We start from the raw sequence: 25,412 nt of genomic DNA on the forward strand, positions 1-25,412 counted from the left end.
GTCTGCCAAATCTTTTGAATTGCCTGTCCTCACAATAAGCCTATGAAGTATGTATTGTCCTGCATTTTACAGTTGAGAAAATCCGTTTATGGAAATGAAGTGACTCAGCTGCAAGATGGTAAAGCCTGAAATTGAACCCAGGGCCCCCAGCTCTCAGTCAAATGCTCTTTCCATTGCATCATTACTTCACATTGCTCATTATCAGTTCCTGGGTCAGCCTCCCTTCTACTTCCAAGGAGTAGTTCCAGGGGACTCACATTACCTCAGTTTCTCCTGATGAAAGGATGAAGCCAATAAATCAGTATTTCTCGGTGTGGTCCATGGTCTATCTGCATCAGAATTATTCAGGCAAATGTGGACATTCCTATGAAAAATTCAGATTCCAAGGTCCACTCAGATTTATTGAATCGGACTGTAAGAGGGTAGAGGACAGGTAAAGTCCAAAAGTCCAGGAATCTGCATTTTTAACAGGCTCTTGCGGTGATTCTTAACACATGTCCGGGTTGAGAACACTTCATTAGGTGATCTTCAAACACTTCGTTAGGTGATCCTTTCTGCTTTAACAGTCTCTGCTTCTAAGACATTAAGTTGGGATTTTCCCTCTGGAATCCCCTTCCACACTGTTCGTGGAAGCCTTTCTCTTCTTTCCTTCTCTTTCTCTACCTAAATAAAATCATCTTTCTGCAAAAAAAAAAAAAAAAAAAAAAAAAAAAATTAAGTTTGGGGGGGGGTCTTTTCATCTCTTTTTCTTTTTTTTTTTTTTTTTTTTTTTAGTTTGAGACAGAGTCTTACTCTGTCACCCAGGCTGGAATGCAGTGGCACGATCTCGGCTCATTGACACATCCACCTCCCAATTCTTCCGCCTGGGCCTCCCAAGTAGCTGGGACTACAGGTACACGCCCAGCTAATTTATTGTATTTTACTAGAGATTGGGTTTCACTGTGTTGCCCAGGCTGGCCTTGAACTCCTCAACTCAGCCGCCCACCTTGGCCTCCCAAAGTGCTGGGATTACAGATATGAGCTACCATGACCAGCCCTATCATCTTATCATCTTTTACGAGCCTGAAACTCAATATATTTTTAGTAAACAAATACATTTTGATTTGAAAGACCCAGATTCAAGTCCCTGCTTTGGTAGGTACCAGCTGTGATTCCTTGGAAAAATTACTGAACATTCTAGAAATATCATTTTTAAGATGGAAATAATAACAATTTCTATCCTGGCTCCCAACAGCTGATGTGGAAAATAAATTAAATCATGTTTGTGAAAGCTGTAACGGTGATTCCAAGTTGAAGAACCACTACAAGCATAAAGTGGGCACCAGCAGGGTTTACTAAGTCCTTCAGACTCACAGGTGGCTCAGATACAGCTCTCTCCAGTGGACTGAATGGGGAGCTTATTAAAACACAAAAGAAAACCACCACCGCCTTTGAAAAATCACATTTCCATTCAAAGTAAGTAAGGTCATTCCATGGAAATGACAGGATTTTTAAAGAGAGACGCTGAGGCATTGCCACAGTGCCCCCTAGTGGAACTTTTAAGCCAACTCAAATCCACTGTCCTAGTCCCGCATTTGCTGTTGGCTAAGTAGAGAGATCAATTTATTAATTCAATATATCTGTTCTTCACATAGGCTAGGAAATTTGTGTGAAGCTTCTCTTTGTCCTCAGAGCCTAGCATTCATTCATTGATTTAACTGTTACTGAGCATCCTGGGTGCCAGTTGCTGGGCTTGGCCCCAGAGGGATACAGAAGAGGAGTCAGATGGGATCCTCACCCTTAGAGCCAGGTGGGGACAAGTCAAGTAGTGGAGACAGAGAAGTAAACAGCAAATAACAAGAGTGACACATGCTCCAAAAGAGGAAGTACACGGAAATATACAAGCCACTTTCTTTGGCAAAATCTCGATGATGTGTTTTGAGAATAAGCATGGCACATTGAGGGATAAACGGCAAAAATGAGGCGTGAAGTGTAAACAGGAGCCAGATGGCGAAGAGCCTATAAATAAATTTGGATATTATTCTAAGGTCAACGAGAAACAACGGAATAGTTTTAAGCAGAGGAATTATTCGATTTTTGTTTTTTAGGATCATGCTGGCTTCAGTAGATAGTTCTGATGGAAGGAGGCAAGACAGGAAGGGGCTGCATAGTCCAGGTAAGAAGTATTGAATATTAGGTTGGAAGGGGCATACAGGGAGTTTAAAATATATTGGTAAAATTGCATTTCTTTCTCTGGGTGGTAGGTACAAAAGCATCCTATTCTTTATACCTTACATTTATACTACACAAATTATTTAGTATGTGTGAAATAGTTTATTTAAAAACATATAGAACTCACAGGGGACAAACTATTTGTGATATGTACATATGTCACATAAAGATAAAAATTTGAAAGGGAAGGATGCCCTCCCACTTTGTGATGAGGGTGGCTTCTGAGGAGATGTGGTATATTGTAAAAATAGCCATGATCCTTATTCCTCTCCATATCCACACCCTTTGTTGTATGACTTTGTATCTCCTGCTTGAATCTGGGAAGTTCTTATTATTTTTTTTCATCAATAAATTGAAACAGAAGTAACAGTGCACCAATTATGAGCCTAAGTGTCCAGAGGCCTGGCATGCTTTGGCCCTCTTTCTGGGGCTCTGCCCAGGCACCCAGCGAACAGCCTGGGCTAGCCTGTTGGAATATGAGAGATCATGTGCGTCAGTGCTCAGCCAACCAGCCGCAGCCATCTGAAATTAACCAGCACCCAGTCAGCTTGGCAGCTGACCACTAACAGATAAGTGGACTCATTCAAGACCAGAAGAAATACCCAGCTGACCTTGGTCAAAACTGCTGACCCACACAACAGTGAGATATAGAAACAGCTGTTGTTTTAAGCCACTAAGTGTTGGGGTAGTTTGTTTTGCAGCAAAAGTTGACTGATACAGAAATTGGTGTCTGAAAGTGAGATGTTAGGCCTTTAAAACAAAATCCTGAAATTTGTGACATTGGCTTTGAGATTGGGAATGGTTGGAGACTGGGAAGATGGCACGCAAACAGAGTGAAGTCTGGGAAAATTATATGGAAATTATTACTACAGGCTGGAAAAACAGTAATCTATGTTTCATAGTGGCACTTTATACAGACCTCTGCAAGATTTAAAGTAAAGTCTAGTCGACCTACAGACAAAAAAAAAAAAAAAAAAAAAACTTCTTGGAAACAAGAGTGAGATCCCACAGAAGCCCAATTCAAAAATACCAGCAATAAAATCTAGAGAGATGTCATAAAAGAATTGTGTCATTTGGAGTATGAAATAGGCTATTATCAGATACAGAGAAAGCCAACAAAAGTTTTAAACGAGTTGTGTGTGTGAAGGTACCACCAGCCTGGATTAAAAGGGACTGAAATTATTCAAATTGCTACTCAGCTGCCAACATGGACATCTTCAGAAGTAGCCAACGAAGGTGACAGACAAGGAAGTATGTTCCAGAGGGTATAGTCAAGAGCCACAGAGATCAGTGGAGCAGGAACCCCCTCCCAGTGAGTAAATTCTAGACCCAATTAAGAAATACACCCTCACCTGGGATATTTAGACTTGTAAACATCTGCCCAGCTGGAGTTGAGAATTGCTGTGTTTAAGGATGACTATGTGTCTCTTGTTCTTCCCTTTTTTTACTTTGTTTTGTTTTGTTTTTGTTTTTTGAAACAGAGTCTTGCTCTGTACCCAGGCTGGAGTGCAGTGGTGCCATCTCAGCTCACTGCAACCCTTTCCTGGGCTCAAGTGATTCTCCTGCCTCAGCCACCTGAATAGCTGGGACTACAGGCTTGCTGCCCCAGGCCTGGCTAATTTTTGTATTTTTAGTAGGTTGGTCTCGAACTCCTGGCCTCAAGCGATCTGCCTGCCTTGGCCTCCCAAAATGCTGGGATTGCAGGTGTGAACAACCATGCCTGGCTGTTCTCCCCTTTTTTAAATGGAAGTGTCTATTGAGGTTATCCTGCCTTTGTCTCAATGTACAGTAGGTATGTGGGAGGCAAATAACTTGTCTTTAATTCATAGGTGTCAGGATTAGGAAGAACAACCTCCACCATGTCATATACAAATCTGATGTGGATCACAAGATCCTAGTCTTCAATCCTAATGACATAATTGCAGGAGGTGCTTGGGGATCTTGGGATGGTGGTAAGCATATTTTTCCTGTGGGAGGAATGTGAATAATTAAGCTCAGAGAGTAAACTGCGGTAGATTACAAAATTGGCCACAACCTTTCCATCCTCCCCGACTTTATACTCTGAGTTGTGACTTTGCAGCATCCCCCATCAAGAGATGGAGACTACTTCTCCTCCCCTTAAACCTGAACTGACCTCATGACATTTTTGGCCAACAGAATGCAGCAGAGAGATGGTATAAATTCTCTGTCTAAGCCTCAACATGCATTGCATGTCTCAGCTCTTTCTTTTGAAGTCCTGTCCCACTACTCATATGAAATGACCTGAGCTAGCCTTCTGGAGGACAAGAGATCACATGAAATAGATATGAGCCATCCCAGCAGAAGTTATTCTACATTACCCAGGAACCAGCCAATTGAGCAGCTGGCCTCAGACTCATGAATAAACTCATCCAAGACCAGGTGAACAACTCACCTAAGCTTAGCACAAATTGTTGACTTGCAGAATTGTGAGCTATATAAATACTTGCTGTTTTAAACCACAAAGTCTTTGGGTATAGTTTGTTATTTGGCAAAAGCTAACAAATTAAAATAAATTGAACAAATATAGGAGTCAAAGCATGAAATTGGATGGAGAAGGGCTTAAAAGGAAAGGGAACTATGTGAGACAAATGAGAAAGAGTGCTGACCTTTGTTGTTCTAGATGGTGGGTACATGGGTGTTTGTTGTATCCTTCCCTCTAATTTTCTTTAAAGTTTTTATCACTAAAAAAACTAGATTAAATTATAACTTTAACGTAAAAAGAATACATGTTGGAGTTCGAAAGGCTATGGCTCTGTCTCCTGTCCACACTCTCATTAGGTGATTATACTCATTTCCACAGCTTTAAATACTTTGGTATGTTGATAACTTCCAAATTTATATGTTTAGCTCAGGCCTCTCTTCTGAGATTCCAGACTCATATTTCCAGTTGCCTGCTTGACATTTACACTGGAATGTCTCTCAGGTGTCTCAAATATGACTTGTTTAAAATCGATTATTTAATCTTTCCCTCCACTGTGGCCAGTCCCCAGGATAGCCCCCAGTGATCCCTGCCTTGGGTGCTCACACTGTATGTCCCTTTCACACTATAGCAGGATTGATATGTGTTACCATAGAATTGTGCAGAAGTGACAGTGTGTGACTTCCAAGGCTAGGTCGTAAAAGACACTGTGGCCTTACTCTTTCTCCGGATCACTCACTCTGGAGGACACCAGCTGCCCTGTCACAGAGACACTCAAGCAGCCCTACAGAGAGGTCCATGTGGTAGGGAACTGAGGCCTCTTGTCAACAGCCATGTGAGTGGGCCATCTGCCCACTCCCGCTTTCCTTATTTAGCTCAGGTTAGCTGAAGCCTGGCTGGAAGACATTCAGCAAGTCACAAACACGACTGCCTCCCAGGCGTCACTCAGATAGTCCCTCTGCCTGGAGTTGAATTTCTATATATGCCATGTACCCCTCCCCACCCCTTTGCTTACCACAGCCTACTTGCCTTTAAAAATCCAGTTCAAATTCCACCTTTTTTTTTTTTTTGCTGAGGACTTATGATATTGCTTGGCTTGGTGCTGGGTGCTGGGTGCCGGGGGTACTGCACTGAGTCAGCCGATTCCAGCCCTTAGGGAGCTCTCAATCCACTGAGTGAGTCCAATTATTCAGTCTGGTCTGGGAAGTGCTGCAACACAGGTGCAAAGGGAGAAGCAAAGGCGGAGCCCTGCCAGGTTGGTTAGGGCCACAGGCAGGAAAGGCTTTTCTGGAGGGGGTGGTGTTTGAGTTGAGAATAAAAGGGGGATGAGTTGCTGGCTGAGGACCCTCTGCTCCATCTGTTGTGCTGCTTCTCATGTCAGATAGAAATCACAGCTTTCTCTACTCTGCACTGATACCAGCATTCCGTGGGTATTAATTTCCAGAGCTGGTTTTTAAAAAACTAACTGCCCATAGGTGATCAGGAAGAGGAAGGGGACCCAAAGCTGATTATATAAGGAACAGCAGCCAAATAATGCATAGATTGGGAGGTAGGGGGACTGAGTGAAAAGGAAATGGACTTTTTTTTTTTTTATAACACAGAATTTCCAAATGCAAAATGTAGAAGCTGCAGAAGGCAGAGGTCAGCTGAACACAAGAAAGAACTCTCTACTGGCCTTTAAAAGAGAACTAACTAGTTTTGGCACGTTATCCTTGGAGAGGTTCAAACATGTATCCCCATTGGAGGTCACATCATAGAAAATTGTGACAGCTGGGTAAGATGTTTAAACTCTCCAATGGGAATTCTGTTCTGCCACCATCATCCCCCAATGACTCTCATCAGCTGCTGATTGAAGTCCAAGCTCCACAGAGCAGCACAAAGAGCCTTTCACCTCTCCACTCACATCCCTACCCACACCCACACTCAAATTCTAAGAGCAACGCCAAACCACTTGTGCTCTGCACACTTATTCCATGTTCAGTGTTTAAAATGTCCTCCCTTCTCCCTTTGCCTAGTGTTTATTTCCCAACACTCTGTGCTGTCACTGTAGTGGATGTTTGTCACTTTTGTTTGCACTATTATTTCCAATTTGGCAACTTAACTCCCCACTGTGTCTCAATGGAAGGGTAACTAGTAGGCTGCCTCTTACTAGCACTCAGGAGGAAGCTGAGGGAGTCAGATCCTTCATCAACCTCCAGTTGCCGCTAGGAGGCAGGCAATGACAAAAATCCGGCCAACTGGCCCTTCTCTCAAGTCACTTAGAATCCAAAGTCATAAGGAATAGATAAAGGTGATTTATCTGGTGGTATGGGGGCAGTGGCACGGTGTCCTTAACAGGCTGTTTAGGCAGTAACATGGTTGTGTCTTCCTTCCTACTTTTTAGTCCTCTGGAGTACCCTTGCTTCTTGTTTTCAGGTTAGTAAATATGTATGAAATGAATGAGTGAAGCAGAGGGATAAAGGTCAAAGACTTAATCTAAAGCAAATTGTGTGCAAGGTTGGACCGCTTAATGATCAGAAATGGAGGTAGAGAGGGAAATAAACAGGAGAATGGTCGTAGCACTAACAGAAATGAGGGGAAGTGTTGGTTTAGGGAAGACAGAGAGGAAGGCTAGCAAATACCAAATCTATATTATAATCCCCCCTCCAAGACATTTCCATTTATATACATACCAACTCTTCTCCTTTGGTGAGAACAAAAACAAAACCCTATATTTTAGGTTGAGTTAGCTGTGTGGTCTCTATATGTGGGTCTCAAGTCAATGGCATTGCCCTTTACTTCAGAGACTCTTAAAAGAACTTATCAAACAGCACATACCCAGTGGCAGGAGAAATCAAAGATGATTTGGAGGTTTTAAACCAGGAAGATATGGGGCCACTCAGGAAAAGTAGAAAGAAAATGTGGAGCTTGAGATTTCAGCAGATATGTTGAGCAGAGATGGCCCGACAGCAGCAACAAGTCTCTAAAACAGGTGGTATTGCTACATATATTTCTCAGGCAATTCTGCGCATATACAGAATCAAGGATTTAGTGTTTTTCTTCTGCAAGAAGAAACGTGAGATGGGTTCATTCATTTGACAAATATTTATTGGGTGCCTACTGAGGGCCATACACTATTCCAGGCAGTGGTAAAGTAGTGAAAAAGCTACACTCATGAAGACAGGTAATACTACTACTTAAATTGTTCATGTTTATGTGCTTTAAAGAACAATAAACTAGGGAAAGTAGTTAAGAACGTCAGCATGGTTCTCAGAATATTCCATTTAGAAGATGATAAAAGGATCTTGCAGAACATTCCTTTCAGTCATCTTCCCTTTGAGCCTGATCTGGGAAAGGCAGGCAACAGAGACCAGGACCACATACTCATAAGAACCCTTGGAAACTCAGTCCTCCACCAATATTGAAGTGTAGACCTATGGTTACTACTTTGAGGGACTTCCAAACTTTAAACTTCTCTATATTATTATAGTAGCTGGTGCTAACATTGGCAAAGAAATTAGATCAGCTGAAGGAGAGAAAAAGAAAAGAAAAATAAGAACTTTAATGTTAGTTCTCACATCTGGGACTTTTGATAAACCAATCAAGAAATATTTCTTGAGTACTGAGCCAGAATATTCATTTAGCTGCAAAGTAGATTCTAGGGTATGTGATGTGTGCATTTCACAAATATTTTCTGTTTGGATAGTAAACTTTATGAACTACACAGTATCTCAAATAAAAATTACACAGAAACTCATGCCTATGAAGAAACCTGTTTATTACTGATAACACTTCATTTGGCTAAAACCACAGGAACTCCACACACAGATACATAAAGTGCAAATTCTCACAGGCAGTACTTATAATACACCCTGGTGTTTTATAGGGAAAAACAAGATGTTGACAGAACTGTTAAAACAAGGGCACAATTTGAACTACTGCTACACACTTTAGTCAGAAAAATAATTCATTCTTAACTGCATATATCTTATCTGGCATATTCAATGAGGCATACAAAGGGTTTATTCTAGCCTAGAACAACAAGGCCTCACCATACACAGAAGTAGACTCTTGCTTGAGTGTCTCTTGTAAGACACATGATGAATCACAACAATGGACAAAAACATACCAAATAGGATCAAATTAGTTGTGACTCACTTGGAAGGTAGTGCTACTAGGCTCAAAATGGCCACTTAGAGCAGCGATATTAAGTCTACATAGACACCATTGCTTTACCTTCCTGGCCAACACCTTGCTTTGAGTGTAAAATACCAGGCATTATATACAATTTCCACAGAGAGAGATGCTTTGCTCTCTCCAAAAAAAAAAAAAAAAAAACTGAGTATTTAAAGGGATGTCTGCTTAATAAACATCACATTATAAAGTTCAGTAATGGGACTTCATTCAAAAAGCTGAATTAGAAAATTCATTTTTTGATTGTTCCTTAAAGTATTTGCTCCTTTAAAATTCCTTAATTCCTATTATCAGCAATTAAACACTCTATAACAGGTACTAGGTGGTGCGGATATGAAAAACAATAAACCACAATTCCTGCTCTCAGGGGGCTGAGCATCAGGTGGTCCTTCTTAGCCAAGGAATGCCAATAGTAACAGAACTGTTTCACATCAGTTTAGTTTGGCATTAATCCTTCTGAAGGTCAGATTCTAAGGGCAGGAAATAGTCTAGATATGTTCTATGTTTACATATGTTGCACTACAGCCAGTGTATATACCCCAGGGATATGCAGCCTTTGGGGGTGAGGGCTTGGGGGGAGAAAACTGAGCAGCCACGTGATGAACATGGTACTCCTTTGTGGTGGCATAAGTTCCAGTAAAGATTAAAGATATCATTTTTATATTAAAAGTTTTATTATAGAGAATGCAAAATTCACTTACATTTTAAATATACTTCATGTCAGTGGTAGGCTGCTTCTGATTTTGCTCTCAGAACCTCTTCCCACTCCATCATGCCCCTCTGCTTTTAGGGTTATGCTGGTAGAAATTTTGAGCAGCAAACTCTAGGTATGTCACTTTGTCCCTATTTGGTCACTCTACACATTCTTATAGGTTCTCTTTTGTAAGTACATAGTCTTGAATAAACAAAGAGGAACGATAGCTTAATGAATGTACAGTATGGTGAATAAGGTAACCAATAGTCAACACTAACTTTGTTTCCAACTAGAATTAAAGTCATGCTGTGCAAGGAGTCAGACAATGAGCAATTCTCATCTTACTATTTATGCTTCTATGGCTTAGGGTAAGATGCTCTGAGGGACAAACGTGAACAAGATTTCCTGAGAGCTTGTGCTTTGGCTCCCCAAGTACAAGAAAAGCTGAAATAGAATGTTAGATCAATTGCCCATTCATTTCGGTTAGTACAACTCTTTCCCCTTAGTTTCTAGACCAATCTCAGACAAGTGAATTGTAAAAGGCTGTATGTCATAAATTAACATATAGCAGTATCCAGCAGACCAAAACAGATTATGAAATAGATTTAAAATTACTTCCTACAATAAGTCTTAAATATAATGACAACGTTAACAAAATAACCAAAAGTCCATAGACAAATGTAGTTTATGACTAAGTTTAAAGCCTTCTGAACGAATACAGTTGAGATTTCTTATCAGTGAGGTAACAGGGCAGTAGTTCTTCACAGTAACAAAATGTTCAAGGGTGCCTAGGAAAAGAGGGAGGTAGAAAAGGCATAAAATTAAATGTATCCAAGTGGAGTTTGGATTTTTCAAGCATCACTAATATCAATGGAAAATGTGAAAAAAAAAATACTTATAGCAGCAGTTCATAGAACAATTTATCCATTAAACTCCAGCTAATATCTCTGTTGCATCAATTCCAGAAGCAACTTGCTTAAGAAATGGGAGGTCTATTTCCTATATAAAGACATTCCAAAGTATCCAATCTCTTAGAACCTCTCCATCTGCTAAAATTTCTGCATCAAAATAACACTATATATTCAAAACAAAAACCTCAAATAAGCTAAGCCGCTATACATTCTTCAAGATGAACAAAATTTTGTTCAAGTCTCACTTAATTTGCAAGGTTAAATTAAAAATAACTGTCAAGCAGGTAAATTATTCATTGCAGTTAATGCATCAGTTACTCAAAATATACGAAAATTGTTTTGTGAGCTAAATTCTTCTAGATATGGAGTGAAACCAAAATGTTATTTTTAGTGCCCTTTATGACATTTTTTTTCTAACCTGAGTTTAAAAAAAAAAAATGTACTTGGAAAGAAGGACCCTTAGAAAGTCATTTGTATATCCGTTAATTTTAAAACATTTTATTCCCTTAAAAACAAAAACAGATTTTGAATAGAAGATATTATAAAGATTCCTCCTCAAGAAGTTCCTAAATATTAAACTTTTCATACTGTCTTTAAAAAATCCTCATTCCCTCTGGTTCTGTCTTAACTAGAGAAGGAGAACACTATGGCATGGTGTTTCTTACTTTGACCTTTCAATAAAAGACTTAATAAAGCTTTATTAGCAAACTTAGCAAACTATCTCAACAGCTTTCTCCTCTCCAGAGTCAAACAGTCTTTATTCCTTGAACTTTTTCTCAGAGGTCTTATTTTCTAATCTATATTTTCTTCGTTTTTATTTCTGCTCTATCTCTTCCTGAGTTCTCACATGATTCTGACACAACATCCTAGCAGGAACTGAATCCATAAAAGAGATACTTTTTCTCACCTCCTACAACTTGGCCTAATTTTAATGATCACAATAAAGGAAAATGGTAGGTGCATATTCATCATAACAACAAATAAACACAAGTAGACAGGTGGACACAGTTTATTCCCTACTGTTATGGTGTTACATTTGCCCTTCACAAGAAGCATTTCCTGTGCCGCCTTATTGAAGCATTTCCTTTGCCTCTTTATATTGTTGGGTTATTTCTGCTACTTATTTTCAAAGTATACTTTGATCTTGCCCTACTAATTATTTCCTTTCTCTAAAGCTCTAGAAAATTCCAGTTTTGACTTACATGCTTAATGAAAATGCAATCATTTTCACAATATTGTTCAAAATGAAAAAGATAAACAATGTGGTGCCGAAGGCTGAGACCTCCTAGTCAGCACTTCTGTCTCTCTTGGTCAGCTTGGGCTATCACTGAATTTATCCTGTTAGGCAAATGTGCACCTACTACGTCAAGTTCATGTTAAGTATCATGCTCAGACAGACTAATGACAGGCTAGAATAATTACCTCAATTGATATACTTCAGAAACATTTGTAAAATTTTGTTAACTTTAACTCTGAACTTCAAAATTTTTGAAATAAGAATCCTTCAATAACTCTTCACCTTAAAATGACTTAAATGTTGCATTATATTAAAGCACTCAAATAAAACTGTTCTCTTCATAATAGAATGACAGTCATGACATGGTTTTAGTAACTATGATACATTTTAGCTTCATTTTTGTTTATCAGTCACTGAAACACAGAACTAAACCAAATATACATGTTTTTCATATATGCAAGGTTATACCACTTTGTAGAATATGTGCCATTTCCTAAATTACAATCTACATTCTTATAACAAAAGATGTTTTACACATTTTAAAAATAAAACAAAAATTCTACACATTTCTTCTCCAATGCAAAGCCTTTGAAAACACATTAGGAAAAATGGTGCTCTACATTTAGCTAGCTGTCTGTTATCTACAGTCATACAGTCATGCAAGAGCCAACGATAAGAAAATAAGGAAGGAACAAATTAACAATAGTGGCAATACAATAATTTGACAATTAGGTTTGGATTATATGAGCTTAACCAAATGTTAGCTGATAGCTGCAACCAACCAAACTATGATTTAAGGAACATTCTAATCAGTTCAAACTTTATACTATTATTTTATATGAAATAAATTATCTAATTCCAGTGCTATCTCCTATAAGCAATTTGTTTAGGCCTTGTTATTGTTATCTCCTACTATACCCCATGTGTATCCTGAGAACTATGTAGGACAAGATACATTTTAAGAAGATTAAACAGCATTTCTCTCTTTTTTTTTTTTTGAGACAAAGTCTCACTCTGTCACCCAGGCTGCAGTGCAGCAACACGATCATAGCTTACTGTAACTTAAACTCCTGGGCTCAAGCAATCCTCCTGCCTCAGCCTCCCAAGAGTGCTGGTATTACAGGTGCAAGCCACCCTGCCCAGCATAAACAGCATTTCTCTATTAAACCTTTTCAGGAGACTGCAGGATCAGCCAAAAGTGACTTTTGGAAAAAAATTATTTTCTACACTAAAAAAAGATTAATACCATGCAATCAGAAATTCTACAGACGTCAGCAAGATAAACTGGACCTCTGTTTTAAAACATGTAGTTTTAGTGTTTCATAATACTTTGAACGTTTTCATAATAAAATTTGGACGTTTATTTCTTAGTAAGATTAACATTACTTATAAAATAAAAGAATAAATCTACTTAGAAAAATGTACTTCAAAAGTTAGACTGTCAAATAAATTCAGAGCTCCTTTTTCAGTTCAGAATTTTTTCTGTACTAAATGTTTGATAAATGACACAATCTAATATAAAGATCTTTAACTACATTAAGTCTGCTTTTATTAAGATCTTTATTTACATTCCTAAGATTTTAAAATCAGCAAACTCATTTGATATTGAGGAAGCACCTAGAGATTTTGGAAGATTTTCCTTAACTATCTGAAAATTCACTGATTAAATTATGGTAAATGCAGGAATGCTGTTTTCAGTTCATACCAGACCCTGAGAAGACACTGAGAAATTTGACAAGAACAAAGCCAATAGGAGTGTTGCCACTATTGTTTTATGCTCAGTAAACGTCAGAATTTTAAATACATACAGTAAATTTTCATTGCACCAAGGGCACCTGAAACAGACATGCCAAAACCACACGTTGTAACATCTGCTCTAAATTACAGAAATGCTAAATATCCTATTTCAAATACTCTAATTTGTAAATTAATACCTGTGATGTAACAATGACATTTTTCATAACAATCAAGAATACCATTTTTTGGCCAATTTTATGGAGTAATTTCCTTAACCAACCCTATAATTATAACATTTACCTGTCTTTTTTTTTTTTTTTTTTTTTTTTTTTTTTGTCTTTTACCATGCTATACACAATTACAAGATATAGAACTAGGCTTAACCACATTTATAAGAAAACTCACTTTTGAATTGTGATGTTTCTGTTAAAAGAAAAAAATACGTTACTATAACACTTTTAGTGTAATGACTTTCGTTTAAATTATGAAAACATTTGAATCATTTCCCTCTAGACCAATTTCAAATTTATAGTTTGTTTAGTCTAGCCAGTTAACCAAAAAGAAAAAAAACAAAAGGAAAAAGATACTTGGCCAGATGAAAGAGAGAGAGAGAATGCTAACACAAGGTTCAATGTACGGAGTTCTTGGTTGCTCTGTTCCATATGCCCACACAATGTCACGATGTATTGGTGTACCCCTAAACAGAACGCCAGATCAGTCCATTCTTACTGGGCTGAAGAAAATTCTCAATTAGAGCATCAATGAGTTTTTTCAATTCTTCCTCCAGTAAAGCAGTATCACTGAGGAAAAGATGAAGAGTTTTGGAATTATTTATTTTCATAGGCTTAAAATTTATTTAAATTAGTTTTACTTTTTAAGAGGTCCTGATGGAATGATTAAACAATTGGTAAACAAAAGAGAAATTCACTTGGTTAAAACAAAACAAGACCCCCCCCAAAAAAAATTACATACAAAGAAAACACTGCTATCACAAACTGAAGTTGAGCTGCATTAATAGGAGTTCCTTGGCACATGATAAACAGAGGAGTGATAGTATATCTAAAGAATTCTCCTAGGTCAGGAGAACGTGGTTCAAATGGCTTTGAACACCAATACCAGGTGTTAGGAGAAAATGGCTTCCTGAAATACTTTGAAAAATATTCGATATAGATGTTATGGAATGATATAACATATCTTTCAGGTAGCAGAAGGAGGTGTGACTAAAAGAATGGGATGTTTAAGAAAAACAGATATGCACTTAAAAGAAGGCCCTTGAAAGTCATCACTGAGGCACTGCCATTGCCCAGAACATTTTGAGGCAAGCCTCTTTTAAATTGCCTTTATAGTCATTTAAAAAACTACACAACAAATTAGTTCTTATTACTTTAATAATCTCCCTTCATTTTCAACCAGATGTAGCATTACCCAATTTGGTTTACTTTAAATTCTGCTTTGAATGACTTTAGGAGCTCTTTATCCCCCTCAAAAGAAATGAAATCTATCCTTAAATGCAAAAATTTATGGAAATACAAAATAGTGTGGCTTTGGTTGGACTCTGAAAGCAATTCTAAAAAATCTCCTTCCCAAATACATATTGGTCAATGACAATATTACAGGAGACAGTACTTTTAATACATTTAAGTAGCCTTTGAATATGTTTATGAAATTAACTTAGTCACAAGTCATCCTCTTAAAAGGAAATGAACTGAGAAGATTCTGTCAAGTCCTATTCGACACAGAAAATGAATATCTGGCAGTAAACTAGATTATCTAATGATCATTTCCTTATGCTAATCATGTAATAGTTTAAAGATCAGAGAATCTTTCCAAGAATAGAAATTTGCTACAATTTTAAAATTCAATTCCCAAATGATACAGCTGCTTTAAAAAACAGTCTGGCAGTTCCTCAAAAGGTTAAACACAGAGCTACCATATGACCCAGCAATTCTCTCCCAGGTATATATACCCAAGAGAAATGAAAACATACATTCACACAAAAACCTGTATGGAAATGTTCATAACAGTGCTATTCAAAACAGCCAAAGAGTGCAAATAATCTGAACGTCCATCAAATGATCAAAAGAATAAAAAGCGTGGCATATTTATGCAATGGAATATTGTTGGTCCATAAAAAACAAAATTAAAAAAAAAGGGAATAAATTCATGCTACAACTGAATCATGGTGGAAGCTAGAAACCATTATACTAAGTAAAAGATGGCAGTCACAAAGACCCATATATTATGTGAAAAGCCCAGAAGAAGCAAATCTTTAGAGAAAGATAGTGTATTGGTGGTTGCTGAAGGCTGTAAAGGAAGGAAATGGGAAGTGATTTCTCATGGATATGGGCTTTTAGGGGTGATGAAAATGTTCTAAAATAGATTATAGTGATAGATGCACAACTTTGAATATACCAAAAACCACTTAATTGTACATTTTAAGTGGGTGAACTGTATGATATGGGAGTTATATATCAATAAAGCTTTTGTATGTATATCTAAAAAAATCAGTTCTCACCTCTGGTCAGGTGACGCGCACATCTCTGCATAATACTTTATCTTTGGTTCTGTCCCACTTGTCCGGAGGGTAGCAACACAACCATTTTGAAAAGTAAATGTAATCATTTGGCTGTTTTTACTCACAGGCAGCACCTATGGAAAATGGCAACAACCGTTTAATTATACTTGGCATCTTTTTCATTTTCTTTCATTCTCAAGAATTATAAAATACAGTCCACTTATATGAGGTATCGAAAGTCGTCAGATTTACAGAAATATAAATTAGAATGGCGGTTGCCAGGGGCAGGGGGTATGGTTACGGGGAGTTATTGTTTAATGGATAGTTTTAGTTTAGCAAGATGAAAAAGTTCTAGAGGCCTGTCGCACACCAATATGCACTACCGAACTATACACTTAAAAATGGTTAAGGTAGTTAATTTTTATGTTATGTGATTTTTTTAACCACAATTGAAAAATTAAAACATATCTTAAAAGCATTATAAAATACAAATGATGATTACTTATATAATAATTCATAAACATACCATTTACTGAATAGTTCAGGAATTGGGTTATATACCTCACATACATGATCTCTGGGCCTCAACAGTAATCCTGTAAAGTAAGTATTACCACCATTTTACAGACGAGGCTCAAAGAGAGTAAACAACCCACTCAAGACAATCAGCTAAGTTGTAGAACAAGAAGTGGAAGCCAAGTTCCAAAGTCCAGACTGCCTCTATATTTGCGAAGCACTTGCACGTTTATCAATCGTCTCCAAAGAGGAGTGCACATATCCTGCATGTACTAGGGTGCAGAAAAAACTGTATTTTTTATAAAAATTTAAAAAAGAAGTGACATTTTACTGACACTAAATATATGGATTAACACTGGTACTCTTGCTAGTCCACACATCGGTCTATCAAGGCATCTCGAGGGGATTGTGAGGGTTGTACTAGGGCAGAGGGGTTGACAGTGGTACTTTTCCTCCGCTGTCCTGAGCCATGAGTCCTGACCTTGAGACCCCTCCTTTTGGTCAGTACATTACCATATATCAGTGACTTAACACAGAGATCTTCCCTTCTTTTTTACCCACAGCCCATAAAGTAGCAAGTCCTTTCTACACTTTATTTAACTCAACTTTATTCAGCTGTCTCCATACTGCTCATATACTGAATTCAGGCGACCATCGTGTCTCATCTAGACTGCTGATACAGTGTACTAACTGATCTTCCTGCCTGGAAGTTTGCCCCTCAAAACCCACTCACCATACAGGCCATTCTTCTCCCTCATACTCCAGTTACAGACAACTACCTTTGGTTCTCTGAAGGAGAATATGCTTTTTCATCTCTGGACCTTCTACTTCTACTTACTGTTCCCTTTGCCTGAAACACCCTCTGCTCCTCCTGCATCTGGCTAACTCCTAATCATACTTGGGAACTCAGTTCAGAACAGTTCTCTAGAAAGTCTTCCATAAGCCCCCAAAGCCTATTCCATGACATCCTATGCATGTCTCTCCTGGTAGCACTTATCATTTTGTAAGTTGCTGTTTACTTGTCCATTTCCCTACTAGATTTTTCCCTGAGTGCAGTGTCTGTCATTGCTATATCCCTAGTGTACCTGTGCCTGTAGCTTGTGATACATGAATACACAGATGAACATCAATCAATCTGAAACATGGAAAAGAGAGAATTCCGGAAGGCCTTGACACTTACTATGCGACCTTGGCGATAACAACATCTATGCTACCTACCTTACAAACTTGTTGTAAGAACCAGCAGAGATGAAAAAGCACCCTGAATAATATCGTACACTTTAATGAGAATTAAGAGGGAAAAAAGCATTATACCAAAGGCTACTTGAGCACAGCAAATTAGAGAAATAAAAAGAAGCAAAAGATAATTCTTCTCTTCAAGCAATTTACAAAGATAGAAAAATAGATACACTTATACACAGGATATCAACACCAGGAACTGATATTTGTTGATTGGACAAATATGCAAAAATGGAATATGTGTACTATTCTACATGATAAACTACAGATTTTCCAAAATACATTATGTCCCTAGAATCTTGAGACCACATCACAACATTACAAATGGAAATTTGGGCTAATAATCATTATAACAACAACAACAAAATGAATATAATCAGCAATCTATGGCATTTAAGTATTTGTTGAGCAGCTACTACATGGGCAGAAACTTTGAGAGGCACAAAAGTACATCAGAAAGGAACCTGCCATGTACAACACAATGATGACATAAAGTAACAGGAGGAAGGCACACTATGTAATGAAACCTCAAGAGGAAGGTGTCTAATTATGGGGCCTAGAGGTCACGTGGAACAGGTGATATTTGCCTTCAGTCTTCTAGTGGCTGAGATATGGGCCTGTAAAAATTGGAAAAATGGGTAAACTAAGGAAACAACTGAGCCAAAAATGCAGAAATTTTTTAAAAAGTGTGTATATATAGGTAAGTAAGTAAGTTGTTTTATTTGGCTGGAGGTATAGGGAATAAGGTTGGAAAGGGATGTTAAAATTAAAAATATTCATGGCTTTGAAATTATAGGCTTTTACACTTATTTTCAACATTATCTAGCATCATTGCTCATTTTCTCTCTTTCTCTCTCTTTCTCTGCCCCCCACCTCCATTCCTCACAACTCACCCTGGCGGTAGTATAGATGATTTTTTGAGAATAGGATAAGGATAGGATCAAAGTCAGAGAAACAAGTTAGCAGACTGAAAAATGCTCTGGAGCAAAACAATGGGTTCTAGTCTCAAGAAACTCACAGGCCTGAAGTTTCACCATTTCATTATAATATTGATGTGGGTGAACCCCCAAATTGGGGCTCAGCCCAGGAGGTTTCTTGGCCACATACAGAGAAGGAATTCAAGAGGAAAGCAATTAGTGGGCATGGTGGCTCCCGCCTGTAATCCTAGCACTTTGGGAGGCCAAGGTGGGTGAATCACTTGAGGTCAGGAGTTCAAGACCAGCCTGGCCAACATGGTGAAACTCTGTCTCTACTAAAAATACAAAAATTAGCCAGGCATGGTGGCATGTGCCTGTAGTCCCAGCTACTCAGGAGGCTAGGCAGGAGAATCACTTGAACCTGGGAGGCAGAGATTGAAGTGAGCCGAGATCATGCCACTGCACTTCAGCATGGGAGACAGAGCAAGACTCTGTCTCAAGAAAACAAAAAAAAAGGAAAGCAATTTTATCAGAGCAACAAAATGGCTGCTTCATAGGCAGAGTAGCATTATGGATTGCTTACTAGCTATATTATAGCTTCTGCTTAATTACATGCTAAATAAGGGGCAAGTTATTCACAAATTTTCTAGAAAAAGTGTGAGGAGTTCTTGGAACAAGGTTTCCTCCCCATTTAAACCATATAAGGTAACTTCTGGGTGTTGCCATGGCATCTATAAGCCTGAGTCATCGTGTTGGTGGGAGTGTCTTTAGCATACTAATATATTATAATTAGCATACAATGAGAAGAGAGGGGAACTAGAGATTGCTTTTGTTGCCATCTTGGTTTTGCTGATTTTGGCTGGTTTCTTTACTGCATCCTGTTTTGACCAGATCCTGTTTTGATCAGTGGGGTCATGACCGGTAGTTGGAAAACAAATCCTGCTGATCGCCAACCTCAGTATGAATTATTATAAATTGTTAACTTTTTTTAAAAAAGTGTTTACAGGACCTTCCAGCTTGGTGAACACATGGACTTGCTGGGAGGCTCTAGGCCCCAACCCCACCCCTAGTACATTGCCCTGTACATCTCTTCTCTGGCTGCCCCAGAATTGTCCCCTTTATTATAAACTAGTAAACATGAGGAAACTGGATTGAACCTCATGTGAAATCTGTCCTGCCTCTGGACTTTTTGGTGACATGAGCCATGAAATTTTCTAAATTGTTTGAAAAAAAAAAAAAAAAAAAGGTACTTACTGATTTCTTATTAGGCTGGCTACTGTCATATCCAGTGGTAATGTCCCGTACATACAATATAGCAAATGTCCCACAAAATTTTGGATATTCTTTTGGAGCATCAAAATTACGAAGCCTTTCAAATATATTTTTGATGGTAGGTGGTTCATAACACAAGAAATAGGAAGTTTTTGAAATATGATAACCATATCTGTGCAAAGATTCAAAGTGCTAAAATTAGATTTCAGATAACTCTTTAGAAAAGTATATATTAAAGAAGATCAGCCTACTACAGTATTTTGTAGAAAGTGGCAGTCCTCAATTCACATAATTTTAAAGTATTGACTATTCTTCAGAAACAAATTTAGAAAACTAAGGGTGGAACAATAAAAAAAAATCTAGCATGTGAAATTCATAATAGTAGAACTTACTTTTCATAAACCTTAATCAGTTGCTGTTTCAGTGTTATATTCATGGTTTCCAGGTAAGATGCCATCTCAGCAACCACAACAGCTGCACTCACTCCATCTTTATCCAAAACTGAAGTTCCACAGAGAAAACCTGAGGATTGAAAACCATCACTAGAAAAGAAGAAAACTTAAGCCTATAATTTCAATAGTTTTACATTTCTTCAGAAGGATGAGGAAATTTTTTTTTTTTTTTTTTTTTTTTTGAGACAGAGTCTCGCTCTGTCACCAGGCGCCAGGGTGGAGTGCAGTGGTGCAATCTTGGTTCACGGCAACCTCCGCCTCCTGGGTTCATGCAATTCCCCTGCCTCAGCCTCCCGAGTAGCTGGGACTACAGGCATGCGTCACCACACCCAGCTAATTTTTGTATTTTTAGTAGAGACGGGGTTTCACCATGTTGGCCGGGATGGTCTTGATCTCTTGACCTTGTGATCCACCCGCCTCAGCCTCCCAAAGTGCTGGGATTACAGAGGATGAGGAAATTTAAAAGCCTAGTAATCGAGGAAACTCATCAATATTTAGGGGATACTTTGGTTCTTTTTTTTTTCCTGATAAGAAATGCATCTACACATTTCTCAGTTCTCTGTAGTTTTTACAACTCCAAATATGAAACCAAAACATAAAAAACTCCTCCTACAGAATATTTTTTAAAAAATTATCAATCAAATTTCAAAGATTTTAATATTTACTACATACCAATAGACTCTTCAAATGCAAAAAGGACTTCTTTCCCATTTTCCAGGAGGTCTTTTATCCTACTTCCAATCCATTTAAAACCTGGTAATGTTTCCTGAAATGCAGAGGAGGTCACTCTAGTTAAGTGATTCTCTCACAAATACTTATTAGAGAAAAAGCTGCCACTACATGCACATAACGTTCATATAGTGATTTTCTACCATAGTCTTCAGTCCACAAAGATTTATAGAGTAGCAGACATATAGTAATACAGTGCCATAAATACACACACTGCTACTCTTGATGATCTATTATTTCTAGATAGTACTAGGTGGTTTACACCAAACATAACCCAGCATTTATAAGTGATGCTTCATATAGTCACAAAGTAACATGAGTAAGTACTGAACCAGGTGCTTTACATCATTATCTTTTATAATGCTCACAAACACTATTGCTGAAACACAGGCTCGAAAGATAAGTCAATCTGTCTAAAATTATACTGCATATAAGAGATGGAGTCAAGACTCAATATCAAGTTTCTGCTTCTCAGAAACTGTCCTGTAAGCAAAACTATAACCACTAATATAAGAGTGCCATGAAGGTTGGTGGATTTACTTTCCCTGAGTAATCAATCAAAGGTCATGAAGTTTTTTGGTGATGCACTTTTAATATTAGCACAATGTAAGCTTGAACCAAGTGTAGCTTCTCATAACATTGTGTCCTGTTAATAAAACCACCAAAACAGTTTACTAAGTACTTCTTTAAATAATTAGATTTGAGGACTTTTCATCTAATGAGCTACTGTTCACTTTAAAGACACAATCTGTTTTAGAGTCAACAGAAAGTGTATGTGAGACACACTAATTCTAAAGCTCACCAATTTGTTTCCTAATTCACCTCTCTACCTCCTTACTAAAAAATAAAAATCCAAAAACCTCCCTGCTAAAACAAAACAAGCAACTAAAATAATAATAGTGGTCTTTAGAATTGGTCTTTTTTCTCTTTTGTGCTCATTATACATTTTTGTTGCTATAGATAAAAACAAGGAAAACATCAGAAGCTTAGGCTTGAATGAACTTTCAGTATCTTTTTCTTTTTTTTTTTGAAATGGAGTCTCACTCTGTCACCTAGGCTGGAGTTCAGTGGTGCAATCTCAGCTCACTGCAACCTCTGCCTCCTGGGTTCAAGTGATTCCCCTGCCTCAGCCTCCTGAGTTGCTGAGATTACAGGCGCATGCCACCATGCCAGGCTAATTTATGTGTTTTTTAGTAGAGACAGGGTTTCACCGTGTTGGTCAGGCTGGTCTCAAATGTCTGAACTCATGATCCACCCACCTCAGTCTCCCAAAGTGGTGGGATTACAGGCATGAGCCACCGCACTCAGCCCTATTTTCAGTATCTTCTATTTTGCTATTTGTGTTTTAGAAAGTATAAGGTTGAAAGCTCTATTTCATAAAGACAGGTACAATTTTCTTTTACTCAGCCAATTAGTGTTAAGACCTGTAGCCTGACTATGGCTCAAGGAAAATGCCCAGGGACATTTTCACTGATATTTGGCAAAGATGGCAGAGGAAAAGCAACTTAGTTCCCATAGCTGCAAAAATGGTCAGCATAAGGGTCTTAAAGTCACAAGGTTAATGACCTGGGCTGAGGGAGAGCCACTACTTGTTTTTTCAGATGTAGGATCATTGGGTCTTAATATGCAATTTAGAAGACTACTTAAAGTTTCTTAAGACTATGCTTGAAGAGCCTAAACAAGGGGTTGATGACAACCACAATTTTTTGGAGTGAAGTCTGAGTTACTGATGAGGTTGCCAGGAGCTAAATTTTCCCTTTCTGAAAACCAGATATTGTTGTATGGACTAATAAGTATAATTTTGGCTCAAGGTGTCTAAATTATCAAATAGACTGAGTAAGTGTTAACAGAATTAGAAAAATAAGAGAATAACAAATGAAATCAATGAAAGTCAGTTTTGGTGGGAGATATCTTTAACATTCACAAATAGGTTTTTAAAAGTAGCACACAGACATTATCTATTCTTACTTCAAAGTGAAATCCTTCTTTAAGTGCAATTGCCTTCAAAATTTTAGAAGAGACTGTGGTGGCTAACATATAAACATTCTTCACATCAGCATTTCTTGACTGATTTTTCTTCCAGCAATCAAACATCCACCACCCAAACAAAGCTGCCAACTCATTCCCTGTGAAAACTTTCCAACAGCCACTGTAGAGAGAAGGAAAATGCAATGTCAAGACCTTTCTTTTCATTAAAACTTCTTGACTCCAAGGCCTACAAATTACCATCCTTCATTTAGGAAAAATCAGAAACTATTATATGGGATTTTTGAGACAACATTTACTACTGCTTGTTTTCTAACTGCCCAGGGGTGATGTTATGGTAGGAATGGTTACAACGTCTTTTGGAAAATTATTATATCATTATAATTATTCTCTTAATGAGAGAAAAATTTACGATTAATAATTAAGCCTTTCTATGTAAGGACATCTGTCACATTATAATGGTAAAAATACATAGCAACCTAGAGGACTAAGATTAGGAAATAGATACATCATAAAGTGATCTGTTGGGATAGTATGTCTTTTTAAAAATTAACATTTTTAAACAATATATAAAGTCAGGGGAAAATGCTTACACTGTAAGCATTGTTTGAAACATTTTGTACAATTGAAGTGGAAAATAAGATATAAAACTATTATCATAAAATAAACAAATACATCTTTAAATATTTCAATTAAAAAGTAAAGAATTGTCAAAGTATCAGGTGGTTATTTCTGGATGATGGGTTTATAGGAAATTTATGTCCTTTTCTTATTTTTTCATTATTTTCAATGAGCCTGTAAGACTTAAAATACATTGTTTTTCAAAGTACAAGCTTTTAATCAAATAACAGATTCTACATACTTCTCCTGAAGTTCTGCTGCTGCCAGTCTGTCTGCATCAGGATCTGTGGCTAGCACTATTCGGGCATTTTCTTTCTCTGCCAGTCTCAGAGAAAGTTCCTGAAACAGTGACCCAAAAAGCTCAATTGTACTGAAGAATCTAAATTCAATGTTAATGTTCCTATATGTAGGCACAATGTTAGTGATAGGTATTTTAGAAGGCATAGAATTCAGCTAAATTTAAAATAAGAAGCTAAAAGTAGGGATACCTACCACAGACATTTCAAACAAACACAGCCTTTGACTGCAATGCAATTTAAAAGATGTAAACTACAGTCCTTTCTGCTTTTGTAATCTTTGAATTGTCAGTGAGTTCTATCTATTCTGGGGGATGGTTTAATAAATTAATAATAATTGAAATATTTAAAAAAATACCAGCACAGATTCTCCTTCTTCAGGATTTGGACATTTAACAGTAGAAAAGTCTGGATCAGGATCTTTTTGTTCTGGTACTGGAATTGGAGGCTTAAAACCAAACACTTTAAAAGCCAACTGCACATAGTCATGTCCAACCCCATGAAAGGATGTATGCACAAATTTCAAGGTGGTCTTTGAGTTTAACTCCCTGTAAAAGAAAATCAACATGCAATCATGATCACAAAACTTTCACAAAAGGATTGAACAGCTTCACTCTGAATGGATACTCAGTGTTGCCAGGCAATCCTACTTTTTACCCAGAAAGCTTACTTTTTTACTCTCCATTGATGACTTAATTAGTACCATTTCTTCTTATTCCTTTTCTCCCCCTTCACCTCATACATCATTGAGACACAGAGCCATTTGATGGAAACTTCCTCATTATCACACACCAAACCGACAACCCCACCAGCATCCCATATTTTTTCCTTCTTCCATCTGATAATAATGAAGAAGTGTTATTTGCATCAAAGATCAACCCCTCTACTTCTGCTCTGGTCTCCATCTATTCTCACTTAAGAACTTTAGTACGTGGATAATCCTGTCTTGCCAGCATAATTTCCATTAGCATCTGGTCTCTGTTTCTTTGGTCTTTTCCACAGCAAAACTTTCCACATAGTAACCTACCATTTACTAACCATTCCCCATAAAAAAATAAGATTTATTATAAGGTAACTAATAAAAATAAAATGTTATGACAAATTTCAAACATATGCATAGGCAGACAGAATATCTAACGCCATATAACCATTACCTCACTTTAATATGTTTCCATAGTCTGTCAATCTAGTCTCATTTATTCAAGACATATTACTTTACATGAAAATGCTTTAGTATTTGAAGACATAACCATATTATCATTACTACAGCTAACAAAATCAACAATAATTTATTTCCTCTAATACCCTGTGTTCAAATTTTCCCCAAGGGTCTCAAAAATACTTTTAACAGTTGTTTTACTTGAAGCAGGACCTGAGTGAACGAGCTCCATATAATTTGGTTGCTATGCTTCTCAAGTCTCTCTCTCTCTCTTTTTTTTTTTTTTTCTGGAGATGGAGTCTTGCTC

General features: G+C 37.5%; 1 protein-coding gene across 1 annotated transcript in view; it reads right to left on the bottom strand.

Annotated features, from left to right (window-relative positions):
* Positions 1 to 8,387: 8,387 nt before the first annotated feature.
* The window catches only part of PGM2L1 (phosphoglucomutase 2 like 1), a 62,280-nt gene continuing 45,255 nt past the window's right edge, over positions 8,388 to 25,412 (bottom strand). The window contains exons 7-14 of the mRNA XM_032259053.1: positions 24,305 to 24,494; positions 23,892 to 23,989; positions 23,012 to 23,192; positions 20,987 to 21,080; positions 20,255 to 20,384; positions 19,845 to 20,034; positions 15,919 to 16,052; positions 8,388 to 14,203 (exon numbers count right to left, since the gene is read on the bottom strand). Coding sequence (XP_032114944.1) covers positions 14,101 to 14,203; positions 15,919 to 16,052; positions 19,845 to 20,034; positions 20,255 to 20,384; positions 20,987 to 21,080; positions 23,012 to 23,192; positions 23,892 to 23,989; positions 24,305 to 24,494 — 1,120 coding nt within the window. The 3' untranslated portion in view covers positions 8,388 to 14,100. The remainder of the gene's footprint in view (positions 14,204 to 15,918; positions 16,053 to 19,844; positions 20,035 to 20,254; positions 20,385 to 20,986; positions 21,081 to 23,011; positions 23,193 to 23,891; positions 23,990 to 24,304; positions 24,495 to 25,412) is intronic.

Source organism: Sapajus apella, unplaced genomic scaffold (assembly GCF_009761245.1).
Source record: "Sapajus apella isolate SASKATOON/1434 unplaced genomic scaffold, GSC_monkey_1.0 scaffold106, whole genome shotgun sequence".
In the NCBI taxonomy this organism is placed as follows: Eukaryota; Metazoa; Chordata; class Mammalia; order Primates; family Cebidae; genus Sapajus; species Sapajus apella.